General features: G+C 31.5%; 1 protein-coding gene across 6 annotated transcripts in view; it reads left to right on the forward strand.

Annotated features, from left to right (window-relative positions):
* Positions 1-19,953, forward strand: part of LOC130441022 (proton-coupled amino acid transporter-like protein pathetic) — a 126,236-nt gene extending 106,283 nt beyond the window's left edge. For all 6 annotated transcript variants that reach the window (XM_056774479.1, XM_056774474.1, XM_056774475.1 and 3 more), the window contains exons 2-5: positions 5,296-5,354; positions 12,216-12,353; positions 12,622-13,440; positions 14,694-19,953. In XM_056774479.1, the coding sequence (XP_056630457.1) occupies positions 5,347-5,354; positions 12,216-12,353; positions 12,622-13,440; positions 14,694-15,096 (1,368 nt within the window). In that variant the 5' untranslated portion in view covers positions 5,296-5,346 and the 3' untranslated portion in view covers positions 15,097-19,953. The remainder of the gene's footprint in view (positions 1-5,295; positions 5,355-12,215; positions 12,354-12,621; positions 13,441-14,693) is intronic.
* The last annotated feature ends 411 nt before the right edge of the window (positions 19,954-20,364 follow it).

Genomic DNA, 20,364 nt, shown 5'->3' on the forward strand with positions numbered 1-20,364 from the left:
TCATTCATACCAAATTGATTTAATTATATAATGATTTATGTATTACGATTTATTTCCTATTTTATGTTCTAAGTATGTTCTATCTGTATTCTGCTGGTGGATATATACGAGTAAGATCCCAAAAGTACCTGGTCTCATAAATAAAACATAAAAATTTTGGTAAAAAAAAATATTTATTTTTCAACGTAATCATCTTCTTTTAGCTCCATACAATTTTCCCAGCGATGTTCGATAACCTTTTTATAATATGAATTGAAAGCTCCTCAAAATTCAAACTTTAATTCATCAATTTTGGCCATTGCAATAACAGATGTGTGAGCTGGTGCATTGTCTTGATGAGACAACGCTTTCTTCTTAACAGAATACAGCCGTTTTTGCTTGATTTCTTCACCCAAACGTTGCAATAAGTTCGTATATTGATATTTTTTCCTTTTTCATGATAGTCAATGAAAATTATCCCATGCGCATTTTAAAAAACGAACGCCATGACCTTGCCTGCAGATGGAACGGTCTTTGCCTTCTTTGGAGCCGGTTTTTCCTTTCCATATATACTTTAGTTATCAACATCGCCTTTAGAACTGAAATTTGTAATTGGGTTTTCTCAGATGTCCACAATTTATTCATAATAGAAAATACTGTTTCTACTGGAGCATTCGTAGCAGGCAAACATCATCATGCTGAAGATTGTTGACATAAAAGTGTTTCCTTACCCCCACCCAACAGGTTTTCCGTGGAAACATTTGAATTATTTCATTCTGTTACTTTTTGCGATGTAATGTAAATAGTAACTCCGTCAAAAACCTTAATATCTTTATTACAGTTAATGCATATTGCTTTTCAATTAATACATCCAAAGATTTTTAAATATCTTCCCTTTTTTAAATCTGCCTAATGAAACATTTTCATTTCTTTGATAAGAAAGCAAGTCCACTGCTGCATATATTCACGGCTTGTTTTATAAAATTTTGTAAACGCCCTTTTCGCAAACTCTTCATCGATATCAGCACCATTATCTTTCAATTTCAACATTAATTGACGGACCATGAATTGCCGAAACTGACTGGTCTGTTTGTGAGTTGAATTTTCTTTTAAGTTATTGATTTCATTTATTGTTTCATTTGCAGCTTCAATTGACTATATAGTCTTACCTTCAAGTATCAAGAAAGCTTGATGAAAGCTTGCTGACTGAGCATGTGAAAAATAAAGCCATAATACGGATGTGGGATCTTTAGAAATATTTTTTAATAACAGAGGACATTTTTTAATACTCAAAAACTAGCTTTTTAACGGCTGACCCTCTCTAAGACAGCAAGCTATGTGGTTCTGCTATAACCGAAAATTTGTTGATATTCCGATCCAGTTTCGGCACACACAATCCTTTAGAGCTTTGGTGTTCGGCCTTGTACTATTCAAATTTTCCCGCAGTTTCTGAAAACGGGACAATTCGTTTCAGGGACACCGGAATTATAATGAGGGACAGTCCAGTTCAAAATGTGAAATTTGGTCACGTTAGATATTTATGAATAGAAATTGACCTCAATTTACATTAACAAATAATAGTTACAAAAATGAACCATGTAAAAGGTGGATGCGAACCTTGGATTTATTTACTACTGGCCTGGATATTAACCTCTATTTAATATATATTAAGGGGCCTCAAAACGTTGGCGTATTTACTACTAATATTTTTAGAATGTTTATTTCTAAATTTAAAAACTGCAAATATTTATAAATTACGTGATGTATTGAATAATTATTATGTTTAGTTACGAAGCTTGGTGTGAAGTAGTTATTATAATTTATTTTTTATGCGTATTTTCTCAAACTTTTGTATACTTACTTTAAATAAAGTGAAATAATAAATTTGAACTCTGGAATTTTAAGTGTAATACTCTGTATTGTTATAAGAGAGAGAGAGAGAGAGAGTGGAAATTTGCAATACACAAAAACCCATTAAACTGGGTGGACAACTTCAAGGTTGTATTGTAAATGTGCACTAATAATTTTTTCTAAATATAAGTTTTTTGAATAAATTTCACGCTACAGTAGCGTCACTACAAATAGTTTGAGTTTATCAAACGTAAGGAAAAAACTCTGACAATACCCCCTTTGTGGAATACCCGTAAATAGAATAATATTAACGTAACTTTATGCTTTTTATTTTTTACTATGAGCTTATCGAAAATAAGAACATTATTGGAAAACTCAAATCAATATGAGACCTGATATTAAGTCAAAATGAACCACTAAACACTTTCATTTACAATGTACGAAGAAGTACCTGATCTAACCTACAGATGGGGGTAGTTGCTGGAAAAATACAAGTACACAATCTATACAACATATGTTTCAAATTTGAAGACGCCTCGTTTCTTATCTTCTTATTCTTATTTGGCAGCCATCGATAGAACGACCTGCGACGATGAGTCAAAATCTAATGAGATGTTGACTCCAGAAATGTTGAATAAAATGCCCAAAGCGGTACTGGGTAAAAGTGCGCCAGCTAGCAGACATAGTAGGCATTTTAAAAAGTGTAGTACATCTTACATTAACTGAAAACTTGAACACGATGAAGCTGTGCGCAAGATGGGTGCCGCGTTTGCTCATAATGGAACAAAAACAGCGTCTTGACAATGTTTCCATCGACTGTTTAGCAATCCGAATTTTTGCGCTCTTTCATAACTATGGATGAAACATGGGTTCATCATTCAACAATCAAAACAATGGACTAAGAAAGGAGATGCTGCTTAAAAGAAGGCAAAGATCGTTCCGTCAGCAGGCAAGGTCATGGCGTCGGTTTTTTGGAATGCGCGTGGGATAATTTTCATTGAATATCTTGAAAAAACGATCAACGGCGAGTATTATGCGAACCTATTGCAAAGTTTGAACGAAAAAGTTAAGCAAAATCAGTCGCATTTGACTAAGAAGAAAGTATTGTTTCATCAAGACAATGCACCAGCTCATATATTGCGATGGCCAAAATGAATGAATTAAAGTTTGAATTGCTACATAATGCACTCTATTGACCATATTTAGACTCCGTGGTCAAAGATTATCCCAAATTGAAAAGGTGATGTCAGTAGTTACTGGCTATTATGAGGAACTAAAAGGAGATTACGTTGAAAAATAAATATATTTTTTTTTCAACATTTTGGTGTTTTCCTTTTTTGGGCCAAGTACTTCTGGGATCATGCTCCTATCTAGACAAGTAGCTCTTTGTAAGAGACTACTGGTGATATGTCCGTAAATGGTTATTATAGAAATTCAAAATAACATATTTATAACCGGAAATAATAAAAACTATTCAAACCGAACCTTTTTCGACAAGTAGAAATGAAAAAAACTGAAATTATTCCACAAAATAAATGACTTTTACTTATGAATTATATTGATTTTTTCATAAAAGCTTCATAACTTGAATAAGGGCCAATTCTACAACCAAAGGTAAAACTGGAGATGAAACTAAAGTATAAACTCTAGTTTAAATGCTTTGGAAATCTCAGACAACTTTTGATACTTTACAAAATAGTTGAAGAATATGCTATTAAATTTTCATAAAGAAATATTGATTCTTCGCTGACTTGTCGCGAGGTTGAACGCAAATATGATGAAAAGCTTCCCTCAAATTTAAATAATTCGGATTCAGCGACCTCGAAAACATAGATCGACCATTATTAGTACGAATCTGGTCACTTTTTTGTGTTTCTAAGCGTCTTTTTGGTGGCTTGCCGCTCGCCTAAAACAATCCACTACTGAAATTAAGTCAACAACGTCAACAGATAAAATAATAGTTTTAGTTGGGGCTTGTTTTATGGTTTGTAATAAAGGACAAATTTATGATTGCAATAATTGTAGCTATCAATGAACAGAAAAGTGGTTGGTGTTTTTATTGACTTTTATGCACATTAAGCAACTCTTATTATATAACAGGCGACTGGAAATTTTTTTAATCGAATATATTCAAAGAAGCTTTGTAACATTATATATCATTGAAAGCATACTGAAATCGTTATTAGTTTTTATATATCTACAAGATAAAATTTTATATATCTATACATAAATCATTATTTGATTTTTTATTACGGAACTATTTCGAGTCAAATACACATAAAATGAATTTATTTATGAACACGTGTTATTAGATATAAGATTATTTCCTCGTAACAAATCAAAAAATGAAGAAGGTCATAGATAATAATTATACCTCAATTCAGTAATAAGATTCCTGCATTCTGCACTCTGCACTAAAAAGTCATTTTAGTCCACCCTGCTTCCCTGCTTTGAGTTCGAGTTTTTACCAGATCAGACAAGGTACCTTGTCTTCAGATATAACGGTCGTTGCCTTCTTTGCAGCCGGTTCTACCTTCTTAGTCGATTGTTTAGACTCTTCATTTGTTTCGAGTGGGAAGTGATGGACCCACGTTTCATCCATAGTTGCGAAACGGTGACTTTATTGCTGTGAAACATTACCAAACACTCGATGGAATCCATGGTGAGCAAACGCGGCACCCATTTTGAGCACAGCTATCTCATGTCGAAGTTTTCAGTTAATAAGCGATGGGCTTGGACCGTTCAAATAAAAGTATTCTATCGTACAACGATGACCAATTTATTCCATGTTTACAAATTCACCGAAAATGTTCACTATTGATGGCTGCCAAACAAATACTAAACAACGTGTTGTCTGTGTAGATTGTGTGGTATTTTTCAATCAACTACCGCTATCTCTAGGTCAGGCCAGGTACTTCTGGAATCATTCACATAACGCCATCTGTCTCCACTCCGGGGAAAATTTTCCTCTTGGTAGATTAATGTCTTTTCAAATATTGTATCTACTTTACATATTTGCTACTAAATATAGTTATTTAACTAATTTGTTCTTCTTCGGAGATGTTACAGTGGGCATTCGTAAAAAAGTACTTAAACGTTATGTGACCAGCGCAGTTTAGATATTTCGGTGCTGGTTCTGTTTTAATCAGGTGTTCACGTTCGATAATTTTAGATTTAATTTCCTTAAGTTTAGTTTTTTTTATCCCAGGTGGACTGCCATTTCATCGGTAATAAATTTTTTGATGACTGGTTTGTTAAGAATTATCATATAAATCGTATTCAAAAATGTCTTTTTCATTGAGATAAGTAGGTGCTCGTAAAAACAATTTGATGCATCGAAATACCTATTAAGCTCTATAAAGAATTCAATAATAAAATGTGAAATTTGATTTTCTTAATTGATTAATATTAATCATATCATCTTAATAATAACACCAATTGCTAATTAATATTTTCTTGTTTCAGCCTATTATCGCGCAATTAGACCAGAAAAGGGGTGGTGTTAACACTGTGATTATGACTAAGTAAGTAATAAAGCTCCAGAATTCCAACAATATATTCATTCATCGAACATCACAATGCTTCTTTTTGAAGGTATTGGAATTAATATATTATCAACATATTTTTCTAAAAAAAAAATTAATTCTTAATTATATTCTAGTTATTTTTTTTTGGTGATTGGATTTAATTTAAAATTTTTTAATATTTAACATAATTTTTCTCATTTTTTGAAACCATGTATATTTGTGGGCCAGATAGTTAGGGCGCTTTCTCCTTTTTTATTTCGCCAAATATAAATCAAAAACTTCTTGATTGTATCTACGTAATTTGGTTACTATCAGCTATATCAAATATTGATTTTCCGATAGGTTATCTGAGGCGACAAATTATATAATTTAAAATATTGCGACACATCATGTGATTTAGCTTGTGTTCAGAACTTTTTATGTACTAATATTAATTATTGTTCATACTTGATACTATTGATGTTAAATTGGTTCAAATAAAATTTTACTGATTTTATCCAAGCAATTGCATTTTTATAATAATACTGTTTTTAATAATAATAATAATAATAATAATAATAATAATAATAAAAATTCAAAAAAATTGTTCTGTTTTGGGGACAGAATTATATGTTGTTGATCAAAATAACCTTCAAAATGAAAAGTATCAAATCATATGCTTGTCTCAGCAGCATTATCATGCTTAACTTTCTCAAACCATCAAACCTTCTTATTTGTTTTGTAGTTTGTCGCATTTACTTCGTAGCCATAACTTAAATTTCATTATTTCTATTTTAATTTGTATAGGAATAACCTGCGTTGGTTTATGAGTTAGTTTACTGAATATATTTGATTTATAATTGGTGGGACTCCTTTCATTCCTCGAAAAACTCGTTGTACTACAAAAAATCTAACATTTGTTTACTGGATCTATAGGATACCTTTATAGTCACCAGATTAGTTGATGAAATTTTATTAATATCCTGAAACAGTATAAAATTTCTTCCAAGTAAAAGGTATTTTCAAATCGTATAACGTATTTTCTAATCATTTACAAATGATTTAGATCGTGTTGTCACATGACAAATGGTCCAAATATGTTCCCACAATTATAACTTGATAATTGAAACCTATCTTCTTAAGATGATTAGATATATTAGTAACGTCCTTCAAGATGTTAATAATCTTCCTCGCCTACTTGTATCGCTTCTGTGGTTTCGTGTTTTTCTAGGTATACCTACTTTACATGAAATGTATCATGTTCTCAAAAAATAATTAATAGATATTGGATAGATATATACAATTTTATCTATTTAATTTAAATAATAAAATAGGATTAATTTTTTTTAATACCTTGTTAGAATTTTTTGAGAGTACGTGGGTTTTCCGAACACCAAATCTTTATTTGCCGGTTTTTACTAATCTTTTTCCTAAATGGTTCTCGTTTTTTGATATTGTTTTTCCGTACAAGAGAATGTGCAAGTTTTCTAGGGTAGCCTCGCAATTATACATGGTTTGGCCATAGTATTGTGTTGATTATATTTTGATAGTTTTGTAAGATTATCGGCATCTTATACCGGAGCTGCTAGAAGTACGCTGATACCGCATGTGATGTGGTTTGATGCTGCTGTGGGAGCCTCGGAACAGTCTTGGAGAAGCAACGGTACAATTACTCTATATTTTATTTAAAATTTACCAAAAGTAATTTTGATCTGGGACAATTCACCGTGTTTAATTTATAATCTGCTCTTTAGCTTACTCCTAATGATGAACAATATTCGAGGTCTGACGGAAAGTATAAACATTTCTATACCATTGCATTTACTTCTTCACTTATTGAAAACGATGAGGGATCTGACATGAAGTTTCGAGATTCGAAGAAATATTGTATCAATATTTATATCGATTGTAAACGTCTTTCCACTGGAGCCGTTTGTATTTAAATTAATGTTCCAAACTGTTTGTTAATCACTTCGATATAAAAAAAACAAGAGACAGCTTCCATATATATTATAATTGAATTGAAGTACCTGGCCTGGCCTAGAGATGGCGGTAGTTGCTTGAAAAATACCACTAAATTAGAGAGTACGCAATCTATACAGCATATGTTTCAACTTTGAAGACGTCACGTTATTTAGTATTTGTTTGGCAACCATCAATGGTTAATGTTTTGAGAGAATGTGTAAATATGGAAAAAATTTATCATCGTTATGTGATACAATACTTTTATTGGACAATACCTTAGTCCAAACTAATATGAAAACTGAACTAGAGAGACTGCTCCTCCGTTATCAACAGTAAAATATTGGGTAGCAGAGTTTAAACGAGGCCATACGACCTACGAAGACCAACATCGTAGCGGTCGACCAAACAAGGTTACGACTCCAGAAATGATGAAGAAAATCAACAAAGCGGTACTGGATGATTGTCAGCATGCACATTAGGCATTTCAAAAAGTATGAAAAAGGAGAATCCTGTTAGTAACCTTGAAAATGGTTGATGTTCTTAGTGTATGGAACAAATGCAAACAAAGCTCTCCAGTTTCGAAACACGGATATTTTCAGTTCAAGAAAATATCTTTTGACTCAGGTCGACCTATATCTATAGTGGAATATCAACTGTTGCCAAGGAAACTCGGTAAAATTGGGAACATAACCAACAAAAAATATATAGTAAGATTCAAACAATCATTTTGTATATAAAAATTTTGAATATTACATCGGCTGCTAGTAGAATTTCTTGTATTTTTTTAATTATGTTAAAAAGTGTCATTTGTTAATGAAACATTATCATTCAAGTGAAGAAAAATATTTGAAACCAAAACAGAATATCTGATGCTTTAAGCTGCACTTATTTTTTTAGAGACCTAACTCACCTAGCCCTTTTTGAAACTGTTTCGGCGCGAAAAGACACTTTTACATTAATGTGTAATAATGTAAGAAAATTTCATTAAACATTACATGCCACATCTTTTACTAGATGGAATAGCAGCTGATGATCCTAGCTCAAGCTAGTCAGCTCAAGAACATTCTGACAAGGTTACAAAATCTGTATTTTGGGGTATATAAAAAGAAGAGTAATATTTCATAAAGCCTAACCATTGGGAGGGTTGGGAGATGATATTTTGATTTTTACCGAAAAAATATAATTCATTACAGCGGGAACTTGAGTTATATGACTACAATTAAGTTGGTCGAGATGTTCTTAATAACTTATATCGTGTTAGGAGACAGATAAATTGAAGATAGTGGGTTGAATGCGATGAATTTTCCAGGTCCGCCAAAATGTACTTTTTTGTTCAGAATAGAGAATGATAGACACTTTGAAAAATTTTGTTTCTACCTTCAGTTCAGCTGAAAGTATTATTTTTATTTATTTTTTCATTACATTCCATTCCACCTATACACATACCAACATCATTAGCATTCCTTTGATGTTTCATTCCTATAATACACTTTTTGGAGTATTTATAAACGAAGTAAATAGAGGAATTATAATTGAAATAATTTTAGCTCGAAAAGTCGATTCCTCAAACCAAATAAATCGATATGTTGTACTAAATCGGTTCAGTGAATCGATATTTCAACCTTGAAAATCGACAATCAAATTTTTTCTCTTTTGGTAAAAACCATTATTAACAATCAGCTGAATGTAGTCGTAATATTACGATGTTGTCGGTTAAAGGGTTAATTATTCAAAATTCAAGAACAAAAAACTCTATCCATTACAAAGTTCACTCAATAGCCTTCTTTCAATTGCCGGCAACAACGCAAGTGATAAACGAAATCACTCGAATCCCGGTTGATTTCTCGAATTCCCTGAACTATAAAATCACAGATTTTATTGATAACAGATGGCAGAGATTGTTTATCGTTATATTTTTCTTGTTTTTCATAAAATGGATTTACATTTAAATTGTAAAGACGTAAAACGTTTTTTGGAGATTGATCTTTTAAACCTCGATTTTTTTATGAATCGATTCATTAGGTTGCGACTCGAATTGATTTAAAAATCGTTCTTTTTTAGAAAAAAGCGCCATCCTTAGTTCGTACTTAAAACTATTTCTAAATTGATTCTTATCATTGAACCGCAAATTTATTTATTAAAACTAGGAATGTCTGGCTTTTTCTTTACCAATAGCTTTAAATACAAGTAACAAATTCTCTTAAATTTTTAACCGGTAATTTGTGTTTCAAAAATGATAGGTGGCAATCAATATATATTCCAAATGAATTAGAAAACAAATTCGACTTGCTTGAATAAGATTGAATGAACAATATCTATGAACTTTTTAATAAAAAATATGTGTTAATAATCACAATTTTTCTTTTACCTATACGGAACTCATTCTAGAGGTATTATTTTACTGTTTTGACTGTACTTGAAGAATATGAGGAGATAATCGACAAAATCTATGTGCATGTGCACTAGAAATGCAATAACATTATGCCATATAAATTAAAAGTAAAATGATTGAAATCACCTTACTTATTTAAACTTTACGACCCGAAATATATTTTTTCCATAGATAAACCTACATATCGCAGACGATTTGTTGACTCCAAACACCAAACCAAATGTTTAAAAAATGTTATAGTACCAATTTATGGTTGATTATATTTACGGGCTCAATAAATCGAAACCATGTCTCTTAATAAATATTTTGTGTTAAAATTTGTCTCCATTACATTCAATACATAGTCTTTGCACACCTTACTTGATATTATTTATATATAAATAGTTTCTGTCTTCACTGTAAAATTCACTCTTCATTGATTCTGTTCTATAATAATATACCTCACAACCGATATTTGAATTGATTGACTTTAAATTTAAATAATGGACTTCAGGCGTTTCGAAATATGTATATTATGAGCACTGATAATATAAATTAGAAGATTGTCGAAGATATAGGTTTTTACAAACTTTCCCAATCAGGTTAAATAAAAAAATACTTTGTTAATTTTTATTTTATAATCCTTAAACGTATATAATACTATCCTTGATGCAAACAAGAAAGCTTATCTGCATTTCGTATTTTTTTGGGTCTACCATTTCACAAGCTTGTAAATGTGGGGTGGTTCCGTGGTTGATTGTGATCCAAATTGTAATTCAGTGATGAGTGAAAAATCACAAACTTAATATCCAAATTGCAGATTTCAACAGGAATTGCTTTTTCTGGTTTATCAATGAAAAAACAGTATTTATTAAACAAACTGATTTGAATATTTATTGAGAAGTCTAATAAGGTGATAAATATTTTTACCCCTCAATATCATGGCTCTCATGAATAGAATAACTACTATCTTGTAGTTCTGCTTGTACGAGGATGATTCTAGAAGTACCTGACCTACTTAGAGATGGCGGTAGTTGCTTGAAAAATATCACTGTATTAGAAAGTATACAATCTATAAAGCATGTTTCAAGTTTGAAGACGTTTCGTTGTTTAGTATTTGTTTGGCAGCCATCAGTAGTGAACGTTTTCTTTGAATTTGTAAACATGGAAAAAATTGCTCATCGTACAATATTTGTATTTGAAAGTCGTAGCCCAAACAATACAAAAGCTGAACTAGATTCTATTCTGGGTGAGACTGCTCCTTCGTTATCAACAGTAAAATATTGAAGTGACGACTCCAAAAAATCCACAAAAAGCTACTGGATAATTGTCGACTGCAGACACAGTAGGCATTTCAAAAAGTGTGGTAACTCGCATTTTAACTGAAAATTTCGACATGAGAAATCTGTGCACAAGATGGGTGCCGATGAAACGTGGCGAGAACCGGCTCTAAAGAAGGCAAAGCCCGTTCTATCTACAGGCAAGATCATGGCGGCGATTTTTTGGGATGCACGTGAGATAATTTTCATTGACTACCTCAAAAACGGAAAAACTATCAACCGTTAATATTATACGAACGTTTGAGCGAAGAAATCAAGCAAAATGGCCGTATTTGGCTAAGAAGAGATTGTTGTTTCATTACACATCCGTTATTGCAATGGCTAAAATTATTGATTTTGAATTGCTAACTTATGCACCATATTTTCCAGATTTAGCTCCCTTGGATTATTTTCTGTTCCCAGACTTGAAATAATGGCTCGGAGGTCAAAGATTTTCCGACAATGGAGAGGTGATGTCGGCAGTTGAACTCTATTTTGAGTAGCTTGACGATTCTTATTATAAAAAGAGTATCGAAGTTATTGCACATCGCTGGGAAAAGTGTATGGATTTAAAAGAAGATTAAGTTGAAAAATAAATATATTTTTTTCCAAAATTTTTATGGGCCATGTACTTCTGGGACCGTCCTCGTATCCATAATGTTATTCATTTTTCTTTGTTGGAAAAACGATTCTAATTAATTCCATACTCTTGATACGTCTGTTAGAAAACGTAATATTCTGTACAAATAACGGATATCATGTTTTGATCAGTATACCTATTTTTAAAAATAGGTCACCTAGACATACGTTAATTATTGTATTTATTGACAATTTGAGATATTAAGCAAAAAATATTCTAATATTATTTAAAACTCATAAAAATTATCCTCTATTATTAATGTATTTTAAAGTCTAAGTAGCAGTCGGTATATATGATATTGATAGCAAATTTATTCTCCGGACTACCTAATAAACTTAGATATATTCTAAGAACTTTAAAAATAGCCCAAGATTATTGCATTCCTGTACACCGACAGTTGCTCAAGTTGAATGCATTGAAAAATCTATAAATACTCCAATCTGCCGTATACATCCTCTACCAAAATCCATGTTAATTCAAAACATTCTATTTTTTCACTAACACATCTCTAACATTTTCACACGAAAAGAATCTATTAACATTTTGTCAAGTACGGTTTGGTATCTAATTTAGATTATTTACAGTTTTAAGTGTGAGCAAAATCAAGTTCCTACACAGTCTGCAAATGGATCCACTGTACCTTTGGTAGATAATAGGAGGGCTGATCCAGAAGTTGGAGATTATGACCCTTTCCAGCATCGGAATGTGGCGCATCCTACATCGTAAGTAGTAATTATTCATTTATAACATTTTTCAAATTATATCTCGGTAAGAATAATAGGAACTATTAAAAAATAACAGTTTTGGATTATTTAAAAACCGTCTTAGGTAATTTATCTCTATTTATCATAATTTCCAATGAGATTTTTAACAATTACTTTATTTGATCATTACTATTATGAACAAGACATTTATTTGTACTTTATTAAAAAATATTAATGTCAATCATTTTATGTTTAACTCAATTAATTACTGTTTTTTGTTTTCCAGGGATCTGGATACACTCATCCATCTGCTCAAAGGAGCTCTCGGGAGTGGTATATTAGCTATGCCACTAGCATTTTCTCATGCCGGCCTGTTTTTCGGCTTGATATGCATCTTATTTATCGGTATTGTTTGCACATATTGTGTTCACATTTTAGTAAAATGTGCGCATGTAATATACCACCGTCAAAAAGTATCATCTCTCAGCTTTGACGAAGTTGCCGAGGCCGCTTTTCTATCTGGTCCAAAAGCTTTCCACCCATGGGCTAAGTTTGCTAAAGCCATGATAAACTTTTTCTTAGTTGTAGATTTATTAGGCTGCTGCTGCGTGTATGTACTGTTTGTATCTAAGAACTTGAAACAAGTCGTTGACGCATACGTTGAAGAGACATACCATTACGACGTAAGATTTTACATGCTGGCTCTCTTACCATTATTGATATTGATGATTATGATTCGTAACCTAAAATATCTCTCGCCGTTATCTATGATTGCTAATATCTTTGTAGCAGTTGGCATCGGTATCACCTTCTATTACATATTCGACGACCTTCCATCTCTTAATTCAAGACCTCATTTTGGTAGTATAACTACTCTGCCTTCATTCTTTGGTACTGCAATTTTTGCTTTGGAAGGTATTGGCGTAATCATGCCTTTGGAAAACAATATGAAAAATCCAACACACTTTATCGGATGCCCTGGTGTACTCAACATTGGAATGTTTTTCGCTGTTCTCCTTTATTCTTCAGTTGGATTCTTTGGCTATTTGAAATACGGTGATGATGTCAAAATAGGAAGCATCAGTTTGAATCTCCCCAATGAACCGTAAGTATTTTTAAGACAATATTATACCGGGTGTCCGCCGGGAAGGTATACTATACTTTGTTTTGTCCCCATTTTGGTAAACATTAGTGTTGACAGTTCATATTTGGCAGTCGTGAAGTGCAGACGTGGCAAATTTATTATGGAAAAATATTCGGTTAACCAATGTGTTTTAATCGTTAAAATATTTTATCAAAGTCGATCATCGATTACTATGAGAATGAGAAAGTTACGTGAAATTTTTGGGAGAAACAACGTGCCAACAAGACGCAGTATAGGGAATGCTTTCGAAGAAAGAGGGACTGTAGCTGATAGACCCAACCAAGGACCACAACGTACTGCAATATCGGCTGAAAACATTAATGCTGCTCAAGAAAGTGTTCAAAACAATCCATCAACCTCAATGCGACGCCATGCTCAGAAGCTTGGTCAACTTTGGCCACAATTTTGCACAAGGATTTGCATTTGTTTCCATTTAAGATTCAGTTGATACAAGAGCTTCTTCCAAAAGACCGTTTACGCCGCCGTACATATGTGCCATTAGGATGTTACAGCTCGCCCATGACAACCTCGATTTTCGTGAAAAAATCATAATGAGTGACGAAGCACATTTTCATTTGAATGGATATGTGAATAAACAGAATAGTCGGTTATGGGCAATGGAAAATCCTCAAATTATTCATCAGTCACCTTTGCATCCATTAAAAGTAACAGTCTGGTGTGCAATTTGGTCAGGAGGAATCATTGTACTTTACTTCTTTGAAACTGAAAACGGCGTAACGGTAACTGTCAATGGGGAGCGATATCGTTATATGATTGAAAACTTTTTAACACCACGACTTCATGCTTTGGACTTGATTAACATGTGTTATCGCATACAGCTAGGATTACAATGGAATTACTACGAGACCTCTTTACACAACAAGTCATTTTAAGAAATGGTGATGTTGACTGTTCTGGATTTCTTTTTGTGGGGATATCTGAAAAGCAAGGCTTATGCAAACAAACCAGAAACACCGGAACAACTCAAACAAAATATAAGTGATGAAATTATTGTAATACTGCGTGAAATATGTGAGAATGTAATGAAAAATGTGCTCAAAAGGGCTCACATTTGTGAAGCTGACAGAGAAATTCAATTAAAAATTATTAACAGTCATAGTAGTTTACCTTCCCGGCGAACACCCGGTATTACCAGCTTCACAATTTTGTTAGGAATTACCTACTGTTTTTAATAAATTATTTATTTTTTACAGACTTGCCCAGTCTGTGAAATTGATGATTGCCGTAGCCATTTTCTTCACTTATGCTCTGCAGTTCTACGTACCAATGGAAATTATCTGGAAGGCGGTAAAGAATAACTTTCAAAGAAAAGCATTGGCAGAATACAGTATTCGATTTTCTTTAGTAACTTTAACGGTTGTTCTTGCAATTTTGATACCAAATCTTGGAGCTTTCATATCTCTAGTAGGTGCTGTATGTCTGTCAATGTTGGGACTTATATTCCCTAGTATAATAGAATTGGTCACATTTTATGAAGACCCCGGTTTGGGTCGCTGGAGATGGCGGTTATGGAAAAACATGTTTTTAATCTTGTTTGGACTATTAGGTTTTGTAACAGGAACCTATGTCAGCGTAGAGGAAATCATACAAGGTTGAGAGATTTATTTTTCAGTGTTTCTACAGTCGGCTTCGCAGGGAGTCTCTTAGAAAAATAAGTTGGTTTTCCATACCGGCTGGAACCCGGTTGTTCCTTATCAGACAATAGATCAGCTGAAGCTTAGACACTTTCAACTGTAAGATCTTGCTAATACAATTAGAAGGAACTTTGGGGGACAGTCGGAGTAACTAGGGGAACTGTCGTAAAAGAAATCTTTTTACCAATTATTCTAAGTTTTTACTTAAATAAATTATATTTCTTCCAAAAATATATAAATATAATGTTTCCGATCTATATCATGTTAAAATTTTGATTAGCTTAGCATATAAATCTTAAACATTAGATACATACATATGCAAAAAAATTTCTAAACATATTAATAAACCATCATAAAGTTGATAGATATTACTGAGAATTGCCCTTACAACTAACAATTTATTTTCATTGAAAGGCTAAGAGTCTAAGACAAATATGTGTAGAAAAATTAATAGACTTTGGAATAAATATATTACTAATTTATAAAGAAACGTATGTAATTTAGTTTTACTGAATGAAATTGCATAAATGACTTTCTTGTTTATGGCATAACCCCTTACTGAAACCATTGGCCATAAGAATATAAACTTCAACATCCCATTATTTACTAACCAATGGCTGTCTATAGAGGAAAACCAAATAGTACATCTTTTTATATACTTAGGAGAGAAATCTTATTCCTATTAATTCATTTAATTTTAAGTAGAGACGTAGATACAGTGTGCTTCGATAATCTGAGAGAAATTTTGAAATTCTTGGAAAATTTAATTGTTATAATTAATTTGTTTATTCACTATTAAACATTCTCCACTATTATTTAGAATGACAGTATATTTATTTTCGTATTTATTTCAATTTTCTCTCGGATTATTTTGTAAATTAGATCTATCTGCACAGTGAATCATTATATCAGTATTAACATAAAATTGGGTGCATATCAATTAACCAAAATCTAATTCAAGTTCTTTTATGGTCAATTGATGTGTACCAACAAAAAGAAAAAAAGTATTTTTCCATTTATTCATCAGATCCTTATCAAAAATTATTTATATATACTTAAGTTACAAGCGAAACCGATAGAAATTATATCAAGTATTGACTCCCTGTTTAAAAACACCTATAAAATCTGTACATTCTGACAGCTTTGAGGAAATGTCTTCCAACACTTGAAGCGAAAATTTATTGACAAAACGGATTTTGTGGGGTGTTATATCAAAGATTAGTATATTAAATAATCTATAAATAAGGACTCTAGAAATGCTGTGCTAAATTTAGACTGCAGTGTCAACTGTGATTTTGAGAAGTAAACATTTTTATGTAGTTATTTCTTTAATGATTTGTTTTTATTAAAACTTTTCAACATCATTGAATCTTTTCATTTCAATTCATCTTTTTTTATAGTGAGACGTCATTTATTTATACTATTGTGATTGTTTAGATAATAATTTATGCTCAAATTATAGTGTTTTTTGGTCAGTGTTCATTTCTTCTCTTTTAATAAAAATTGGTTAATAAACACAATATTTTTCCATAACCGCTGCTGCCTACTATAGACTAAAACTGTAGAATTGAGCTTATGTGAATCACTACAAAGCTAAAATGTTTTATTTTTATAAAAATAATAATGATGACAAGCAATACGAATTTCACGTAGATACCTGATGGTTTGTGATTCATATATATTGTTGTAACAAATTGTATTCTATTCTAATAAATTTTTAGCAAATTTTGAGACTTTATAAGAAAATAAATTATCTGAGAATACAGCATTGTTATTACAAATATTTACAAACTATTTTAAAAAATCTATTCTTTTAAAGTATATTACTAATATTCATAGAATAGATTATAACTTTTATTCTGTTTTATGCTTCATAAACGGTGAAATTTTATTTTGATCTTTTGTTCGTATGAATTTTTTTCTCGATTGCATCAATAAAATATGCAGAAAGAAAAGTTTACTCTGTTCATATGAATTTTCTTGATTGCATTAATGAATATTACCGAATGATATCGACACTCGTTATAGTAAATTGAATGTGTATCTAATCTACAAATTTTTTGACATAATTAAAGCTTCTGATACACATTATTTCGAGTAGACTGCTGACTAGTATGCAGTCCTCTTCTATACTCCCTTTTGGGGATGGAATATAAAATATTAAATACATTCAAACTTATTCTATTTCGTATCCCTCACTTCAGATATGCTTGATATTTATTTTCGTTAAAGCTGTTTACTGTAGTATTAGTAAGAGAACTTTCAATGTCCAATTTCTATTTTTAGAGCCTGGAATTTACATACTATATTATTATCAAATAACCATAAATTTGTAGAACGTCTCTCGTAATCTTTAAATGTAAATTTTAACAACTGATTGCTAATACGTATTAATTTTAGGACTAAATGTTGTACTTATATATTAGAGCCTTATCACATCACATTATAATTTTTTTATTTCTTCAAACTTGTAGAATATACACAGTCTTTCAAAGATGATGTTAGCTTGTGATAATTTGAACAATTTTCTATACCATCCCGGTTCCCTTTTGTTTTTTTTTTTGGTTTCCTTTTGCTTTTTCTATCTTTCTCATGATCTTAGTTATTCATATTCCATAGAATTTACAGTACTACAGATCTTTAAGACCCATGACTTATTTCTCTTTTCTCATCGGTCTTCAACTGAGATCACAATTATTCTCCACTGGTTGCAATTATGTACTGTTATTGTGGGGTATTTATGCAAATCTTTCAGTTATTCGTCAGTTCTTTTTCTCCATAGTCCTTCACTTGTTTTTCATTTTTCCCCCACACCTTCCTATCCCATTTTGTGTCTTCTTCTTTGTTAAAAACCACGTTTCACTTCCGTATGTAACTTATCGTATGTTCGGTATATTTTAATTTTGGCTGCTCCAGATAAGTCCTTTGATTTTATAATTTTACTTAATGACCCCATAGGTTCACTTCCTTTGCTTCTCCTCTTATTTATTTTAATCCATAATTTTCGCAGCCTCTTCTAGTTTACAGAATGCTATTTCCATTTTTTGTTTTGTTCTGGTTATTAAAGCTAAATCGTCTGAATATGCAATTATTTGCCGTTTGTGGTAATAAATGAGTATCTTACTATCTCAACAGATTAAAAGCCACTGTCGATATTGGATCTCCTTGTTTTAATCCCTTTTCAACCCTAAATTTGTCTGATACAATTCCATAAGTTGTTACTCTACTGTATGAGTTATTAATGTCATCTTGTCTAACTTATACATTTCATTTCTGTCTACTGTGTCATTAGCCTGCTTAAAATCCATAAACATAATATGTTTTTGCTCACAGCTCCTCTTAATGGTCTCAGTATTCTTCGACTATCCTTTCTTGGTACTTGTTGAGACTGTTTCTCACGGCTTTAGTCAAAACTTTGGACACCACATCAAGAAGTGATATCCCTCTATAATTTTCATATCTACTGTTATCTCCCTTCTTGAATAATGGATATATTATTCCATCTCTCAGGCATTTGTTCTTTATTTCAAATTTTCTGTATTATTCTGCATAATCTTTGCTGTATATCTTCCCCATCGTATTTGATAATTTCTCCTGCAATCATATGGTTTTTAAAATTTTCCATCTGTTCTAAGATTGCTTTATAATTTGGTTCCTCCACAAAATTCTCATTTTCTATTCGTCTTCTATATCTTTTTCCTGTTCTGGTTAATCTTGTTCATTTAAATACTCCTTGAAAGTATTGAATCTCTTGAATTTTTCATGTGGATCTATTAGAACCTTCCCTCGTTGTCCCTGAATGTTTTAATTATTGTTCTCAATTAATTTTTTATTCTTTATAGAAATATCTCAAATATATAAACAGAGTGAATGCATAATTTATTAAATCTCTTCTAAATTGTCAAATTCTTTTCACACTCAAATGTCCAACTATGGTCCCAAAAAAGCAGTTGTTCTGAAGCAGGGAAAAATATGAGTTTTACTTTTTTCACATATTTGACAAAAGCAAGCTTTGTTTGCAGATTATAAACGAATTGATATCATGTATCGGTAGTGTTTTTTCAATTAAATGTACATCTTATATTTCAGTAGAAGGTTTGAACACTAAAACAAGTGAACACAGTAAGAAAAACAGTATTTATAGTTCCAAAGGAACTGTGTGACTTGGTGCCTTAAATACCGGAATCTGGATTTTTCTCCAGATGATGGAAAAGAGAAGTTTGGTTGCAAATATCGAATACAAGGGGAGAATTTTCAAGTTCCTCATAAACACACAGAAGTTTCCATATTGTAGTAATAAAGTTTTGATTTTCAGATTCCAAAGTATAACTTGATATATTTAGGTAACTATTTATTTGAAAATTTATCTACACATTACGGACAACAGCATTAATTAACTTGTTTAAAAAACAATATAAATTACTCTGTGTGTCAAAAGCATAGTTTCCTTTGAGGTATTACAAGTTATGGACAAATTTGGTCGCCACGATTTACAGTAAATATTCAATCACTAATTTTTTTGTAAATTCAGATACATATTTTTTTCAAATATATCTAAAAGTTTCTTTTGTTTATAGATATTAATGATCAATTTTGTCCTACTTATACTTACTGCCTGCTTGTGAAGAGTGATAGAGAATTCATGTGCCAAGTGTTACAAGTTAGAAAACAGTAGTAGATTCCTAATTATTTAGTATTATTTCCAGACTTTGTGCATGAATTTGATATCTTTTTTGGAAATAAGTCAGTAGTTCCCAGAAGAATTTTGTTATCAATATTTTATGTGAATCGTTTAAAAGAAATTAAATGGTAAATTATTTCAGCGTATTATTATTTCCTTACCTATTATCCACTATATGAAAAATAACGGACACGAGTGGAAAAAAATTAGATATTTTCAAACACTGTCACTGTTCTAATCATAGATAAAGGATAGTGGTTCTAATTAAGAAATAAATTTCGCATTTAGACAAACGAAGTGTCTATTGCCACCCTCCACGGAAAAATCCGTGACTCTTAATTTTAAACATAGAGACACGGACATTTTTAAAGAAATGAGCCTAATGAAGCTTTATCCGTGTTTCTAATTTCAGCCGTGAATGAAGCTTTAACTCACGGATGAATACTGTCCACGGATAAATACCATCCACGGACAAATATCCATTCATTCATTCCTTTAGAACGAATTATACAAAAAATTTATTAATAAATAATTTTATTGTGAGAATAA

This window comes from Diorhabda sublineata, chromosome 3 (assembly GCF_026230105.1).
Source record: "Diorhabda sublineata isolate icDioSubl1.1 chromosome 3, icDioSubl1.1, whole genome shotgun sequence".
Classification (NCBI taxonomy): domain Eukaryota; kingdom Metazoa; phylum Arthropoda; class Insecta; order Coleoptera; family Chrysomelidae; genus Diorhabda; species Diorhabda sublineata.